The sequence below is a fragment of the Cupressus sempervirens genome, chromosome 11 (genome assembly GCF_028749045.1).
Source record: "Cupressus sempervirens isolate cs-2001-9-10 chromosome 11, ASM2874904v1, whole genome shotgun sequence".
NCBI lineage: Eukaryota > Viridiplantae > Streptophyta > Pinopsida > Cupressales > Cupressaceae > Cupressus > Cupressus sempervirens.
Window position 1 is genome coordinate 834,794,219 of NC_143128.1, and position 6,772 is coordinate 834,800,990.

General features: G+C 32.1%; 1 protein-coding gene across 1 annotated transcript; it reads right to left on the reverse strand.

The window, feature by feature from the left end:
- Window positions 1–2,923: 2,923 nt before the first annotated feature.
- Window positions 2,924–5,629, reverse strand: LOC149532150 (purple acid phosphatase 22-like). The gene is made up of 6 exons (XM_089810026.1): window positions 5,201–5,629; window positions 4,456–4,747; window positions 3,966–4,345; window positions 3,680–3,868; window positions 3,483–3,571; window positions 2,924–3,280 (listed from the first exon to the last, which is right to left on the reverse strand). Exons 1-6 carry the CDS (start codon window positions 5,279–5,281, stop codon window positions 3,034–3,036), a joined length of 1,278 nt encoding a protein of 425 aa, XP_089666152.1. The 5' UTR covers window positions 5,282–5,629; the 3' UTR covers window positions 2,924–3,033.
- Window positions 5,630–6,772: the final 1,143 nt, after the last annotated feature.

A 6,772-nucleotide genomic window follows, 5' to 3' on the forward strand; every position in this document is an offset into this window, starting at 1 on the left:
TCTTGATTTGCTGAAGTTTAATATAATTTCTCATCTGTAGAACTGGTTTTCCCTTAGGGGTTTTTTCAGGGACAATTTGTCCGAAAATATTGTGTTGATTGTGTTGCGCATTTCTTTACGTATTTTAAGTGAAGTTGCAGTTGTGTTATTTTTCGATATTAGCTGGGAATTTATTTTTCAGCAGTTTAATAATCATTTGTGATAGGAGATTAATAATCAGTGACTGCAATAATTTGATTTTTCACACTAAAATGAATAAAACCGATTTTCTGGAAGAGTTTCCAATCACAATCTGACGACTTTATGAGATCCATTTAAAAACAAGAATGGAAAATGCCCTTTTTACGGTTGAGAGGAAGAATAGAGAAATATAGATATATTCACTTCCAAAACATACAAATTCAAAGCTTTTAGGAAGAGCTCTAAACATTTACGGTGGAATTACATTGCGTATTCTATTTGATTTCCGAGGTTTTCGGCGTTCTGCTAAATCATCATTAATAATGAAAGGCTTCTTAACCTCTGGTTCGCCGGGAACGTAGGAAATCAAATATAATAGGCACGGTGATCCAGGAGCTCCTCACCATATAATACATTGGAAACATTAAAACAATTTTGCAGAAGATTTATCATTTGCAGACATTGCGAATAAAATATAAACCCTAAAAGCTTATAAATGCTAAAACCTAAGAATCCAGTTGTAATATTCCCAAGGATATTCTAAGATTCTTCATGGATCTCTTCAAAACGCAACACAATGCATTGTGATTGCCAAACATCGTCCTCCGTTCATTTTTCCTGGTTTGAGAAACACGTATTTCCCAAAAGATTTTGGAATTGAACGGCCAAGTGAGGCTAAAATAATAGCGTAAAGACAAAATCAATTTTAATTTTCAAGTTAAAAAACGGTATAGATGATTTTTCTCTTTAGCTTGATTTTAATCTTGAGAAATTAATTTAAAGATTGTTATTTTGTATTCGGTTCTATTTTTACATATATATTAAATTGTGCCCATTTCATATAGTTTTCTTTGAGAAAATAGTAATGATAATATAATTGTTATATTTGTCAATAGATATTTTGAATTTAGAAGAAAGTAATTTCATGAAACATTTACTCAATGTCAAACAAGAAAATAAAATGAAATGAATTATATCTTGTAATATAAATAGAGGTCATTTGTTTTATGAATATTGCTGTTTTAGCTTTCCTTATTATTGTTTCTATTAATATTTTAATTAGAAACCAAAATACATTCCTATTAATTCATTCTTGGGTATAACAATAATTCCTTGATGGAGTCACCTAAGAAATACTTGGTAATGACCCCTTAAATGATAGATCTAACAAGCACTTGATGATAATGTTGATGACCATAAGACTTAAGATAAGATCATCAAATTTTTAACAAACTTCATATTATAGCAACCATAAGACTATTATAAAATATATTTTTGTACTACATACAAGTTTATTTTTTGCACCGACTTTTCCATAGTGTTTCCCTTGAAAGTCTTCAACTAAGATCAACAATCTCTCTCTACCCTTCCTTCCCCTCCACCACCCCCTCCCCAATATGTTTAATTCTCTTTTCTCTAAAAACTTCTATGTCCTCTAACATGAAGCTTCATTTCTTAAAAAAAAAAAAAATAATTTTCTTTCTTCACTTAATTTTCCCTCTCCATTGGTTCTACCACTATGTTTGCTTCTTTTATGTGGTATTCTCATCCATGTAATAATAATTTTGTGACAAATTTATGCATCTTTCAACATAATGTTGTGAATCTTCTTATAGAGTCAAAATTCATACGATAAAAGAAGAAAGATATATTATTAAATGATGAGCTTATAATGCTCACCAATCTTTAACTAGTAAGACAAGAGATTAGAAGTAGTTTATATCCCTATTAGATATTGCCACATTTCCACTCACCATTGAGAGGAGGAATCTAACAAATCTTTATAGTATTTTTTTGATATATTTTGTGGTTGTATTTTTTCATGAAGATAAATTAGATTTTAGATGAGGTCTAAATAATACAAAATATTTTTCCATTATTTTTCTAAATTTACAATTTTATTTTTCTTCATGTGTACAATTATATTTACATCTTAAAATCTTATGACTAGTTTTCACTTTTTATATTAATAAAATGAAATAAATCATTTATTTGATGATCTATTTCAAGTAATATGGTTCTATTTTTATGATGTAAAAGATCATTACGTTTATGAGCTATATTATGCATGCCATTTTTTAAATGATACAACAAGTCAATATCAAATTGAGTATAAAAATTCATATGTATAAATTTATTATCACTAGTTTCTTATCTCTATAAACATAAAAATTAATAGATTACATCAATATAAGATATTTCTTTTATATAAGCTTCTATCTAATAAATTTTGCATCTTCAACTCTTATTAAAATTCTCTTTAACCTTTTCATTTAATATTCCATAGAAAAATGAAACCTACACATACATATGTGATACCAAAATATCATAAACAATTTTAAATACAATTAGACATAGAAAAATAGAGTTAGTTATCATGGATTACTTGTTTTAAAATATATGAAAATTTTAAAACTCTTCTTTAGTACATCAAGATATTAGAAAACATTTATTCTTGAGACAAATCTATTAGTCTAAAATCATGTAACTTTGAATATAATGCAAATAGTAAGTTAATGTTTCTTCATATAATATCATATGAAATATAATATTATCTAAAAATAATAGAACATAAAGAACTAAAAAATTTATAAATTAGGTCATTGCTATAGAAGTAAGGTTTAATATGTATTAATGCAAAATTTCTTTTATTGAATTGATATGCTTACGTTTATTTGATAAATGACTTATAAAGCCTTTAGTCTTTTTCTTGAAGTTTTATTTGCTCCACTAGACAATTGGCTATGAGAAAATTACTAAAAAGTATTATTACTCACATATTAATATGTATTTACACTATATAAAAAATGCACTATAAAAAAAAATTGTTATTTCTTGGTGTTACAGTTCTCTTTAGAAGGCACTACATTGTGTATTGATCCAGTTCTCATGGCCTGGATAAGCTCGTATTTGATGAGATGAGCATGAGCAACTTGTGCTATTTAAACTCTCAATCCAAACAGAGTCTGAGATAACTGGTTCATCATCTTGATTACGATGCCATGACCAATATGCATGTGTTGCATTGAATATCTGAAGTTCTCCATGTCCAAAACTTGCTTCTCTAAATAAAGACAACTCGGAACTTGGTGTCTTAAACCTATCAAAACACATACAACACATAATGTTTAATTGTCCAAATAAATATAGCATCATCACACATATTTAATCCAAATCAGTTTACAACTTAATAAAAATTGATATCCAGGAATTTATCAATTTTATTGCTATCATAATTTTAAAATGAAAGGAAAAAGCAACAGCCTTAGAAATGGAGATAAGGTGAATGAAAATGAACCTACTTTGAAGCAAGGCCCTCACGGTTCCCACCATCTCCAATGGTAATGTGAATGGTCCCGCACGCATCAGCCTTGTTGTCATACACGCGGGTCTGAATCACATCATTACATACCAAACAAACGAACATGAGACGAAAAAACAATGGCTATTTTTGTGACTGGACGACCAAGGGGATATGGTTTTCGTTTCAAGTGCTTACAAAGCGTTCGTACGCGTGCACGTGTCCAGCGAAGATCATGTCCACGTGGGCAGCGTAAAGAAGTTCTTCCATTGCTTTTCTCATCTCTTCTCCTTCTCCCTGGTGAGCAGTGTTTGTATTGTACCACGGCGCATGCAGCAGAGCTATTATCCATGGCGTTTTCCCTCTATCCACTCGTCCGAGGTCTCCCTGCCGCACAAACATCAAATGCTTAAATTAATCCAGTCGAGGTTAAAACTATCCATTTCAAAACTGAGGTCTTTAGGGTTTGAGCAACTTAGCAGACCTGGAGCCATTTATATTGCTCTGAGTTCTTCACAAAGTCTATGTAGGAGCCCAGCATTAGGACGTGTACTCCGGCAACGTCAAAGGAGTAGTAGAGATTCGAACTCGAGCCGCTCTGTTCGTATGGCATTCTCCATCTGGCGTTGTACGCTCTGAATGCGTGGTTCATTATGATCGGAATCGTCTCAATTTCATGGTTTCCTTCTGTAATCATCCATGGGCTGCGGCTCGCCAGAGGTTCAACCAGGTCGCCGAAAGAATCCCACAGAGGCTGATGTGTATCTGCATAAGAAAGGTCTCCCGGCAGCAGAAAAACGTCATGCTCCGTCTTTCTAACATGCTCCAAGGTGGACTTTGTATAATCTGTTTGCCCCGGATCACCTAGAAGCACAAATTTCCCCAATTAAATCAAGAAAAGTGAAGAAAAGGAAAATCGAAGCTGATTATTATAATTATTATTCCTGTCATGAATTCCAGCAAAGATTTCTCACCCACAATTGCGAAAGTAACGGGGAAGTTTGACGGAGGGGTTTTGAAATTATACTCCGCCCCAATGCCGCCGCAACGGTAATAGTAGACTGTATTTGCTTCTAGAGGCCCTATCACAGTATGATGAATTTTACCAGATCTATAAAGAAAATAAGAGTAGGAAGTGCTTTCCCCAGTTGCAGAGGATGTATATTGTCTTGAAGATGTTCCGTACTCAACCAGGGAGGGCACATCAAAATCCTCTGTGATCCATGAAACCCTCATGTGATCACTTCCTACCAGAGAAATGTGCACCTGCAAATCACACAAATCCATCGCTTCTTCCATAAAACCGTCTAAATGCTGATGGCATCTATTATCCCTTGTTAAATTCTAAGTAAATATTATATTTCTATCAATCGTCTCATTCACATGATAAACGAAACGATAAACAATCAAGTTATTTAAAAAAATAAAAAAATAAAAAATCCTGTAAGACTATTGATTTTCCTAGGGTTAGAGTTATTCTGTTGAGCTTCTGTTGAGCTCTCGTGCTGACTATTAATTTCAATTAAAACTCTCGGAAGAAAGTGAACAGTGAGTGAGTACAGGGCTTTTTCAAAATATCCAGCAGAAAAGAGCGAAAAATCTCTTCTTTATTTCTTAGGAGCAAACCCTAGGAAATCAAATATAGTGAGAAGCAGATACAGAAGCTTGTAGCAATGTAAAATAATAATCTTATTCTGCTGATGTGTTCAGATTATTTACCTGCTGGGGAGCCTTGCCTGTGAGATCTGCATTTGCTGCCATTGCAAATAGATATAAGCAGAAGAATTCATACATGGCCATTTTTACGTGTGAATATCCAAGAGAGGAAGAAGCTCCTGAAAACAATATGTGTGTCTGATTGCAATCGTTATTTATTTATGGATTCGAGGATGTAATATTCGGGCGGATATACGACGACTCATTGCAAGGCAATTGCTTAACGGAATATAATTGTCCAAGTCGTGGTGTAATTTGTAAGGATAACAGTTGGATTGCGATATATTTTCAGAGCATCGCCTTAAAATCCAGCAAAACTATAACATTGACTCCATATATAAATCCGATGGACAAATTAAAAAAGTGTTGGGATAAGTTTAGCAAAGCGTTAAGGATTGTAACGAGAATATCTCATCCGTGTTTAACTCTGACAAAATTTTAATTAACTCTGTCAAAGTTTTAATACGGAGAATAATCATTTATGCACGTGCTGACCAATTCGTTGATTTTCATAAATATTTGCTAATTTGTCCGAGCAGTGGGGGCATTTTCGTTTTGTGGAATGTTAGATGTACACACATAAACATCACACAAATCAATTGGGCAACCTAACACGCGTGGTCTTCAACATTATCAAATGCCATTTTAAGATGAATTGTATGTACATATCTTTCTATGAAAGTCATTGTTTGATTTTGAAGATGATTCTTCTTCCTAATTTTAAATTTAATTTTAGAAGTCTTTATATATCAAAAGAGCCCATGTTTTAATTTATAGGAAATAAGATTTATCCTTATATATTATAAGTTTAAAAGATATGATAGGGGACTTGTATTGGTTGTATGACACGATCTTACATAATCTCAATGTGGCAATTGATGAAAGTCTTAAATTGAGTTTTATACTATTTTTAAAAGAGTATCTAAAAATATCTAGATCGATAATTTATTATTCTTTATAATTATTAGTTCCAAGAAAGTATTGGAATCATTTAGGGTCCACTTGGTTCCTGGAAGATGACAGGAATTGACTTTTTCAAACTTCGGATTTGAAATTTTTTGTGTTTGTTTCAAAATTAGAAAAATGGAATTAGCATGCCGAACTTCCAATTTTACCTCAAAAACAGGTTTTCCAACTTCTTACTAGCAAGTAGGAATTGAAAATCAAAGCCTGGTTTTGTTTTTTAAGGAGTTTAAAAACAATAGATTGGACCACTTTTTGAAAATTTCCTTCAACTCCAAGCTTAAGCATAAAAATGTGTCTTCAACACGCATCTTCCGAGTGAAGCAAACGGTTCAAGCAAAATCCCCAAAATTGGAATGAAGATTTGCATAGCCTTGATTTGGCTAAACAAAGGTTTGTAGAAACCCCAGTTTTTTAAATTCCATGAACCAAACAGATCCTCAATTCAATTGACCAATCAACTCATAGGATTTAAAAGATTAAAAAAAACTTCAAATATTTATATCCTTTTCTAATTTTGTCATTATTTTATAAATCACATTTTTCATTCATTCTATTGGACCATACTATTTTTGGTAGGGAGAAAATTCAATTTTCTCCAACAAAAATAAA

What these genes read in the sequence shown, in the direction of transcription:
- LOC149532150 (XM_089810026.1), bottom strand. Translation starts at nt 5,281, where the DNA reads ATGGCCATGTATGAATTCTTCTGCTTATATCTATTTGCAATGGCAGCA. An exon ending in CGTTACTTTCGCAATTGTGG is followed by an intron (nt 4,346 to 4,455) that starts GTGAGAAATCTT and finishes TTGTGCTTCTAG; the next exon opens with GTGATCCGGGGCAAACAGAT. An exon ending in AGCAATATAAATGGCTCCAG is followed by an intron (nt 3,869 to 3,965) that starts GTCTGCTAAGTT and finishes TTTGTGCGGCAG; the next exon opens with GGAGACCTCGGACGAGTGGA.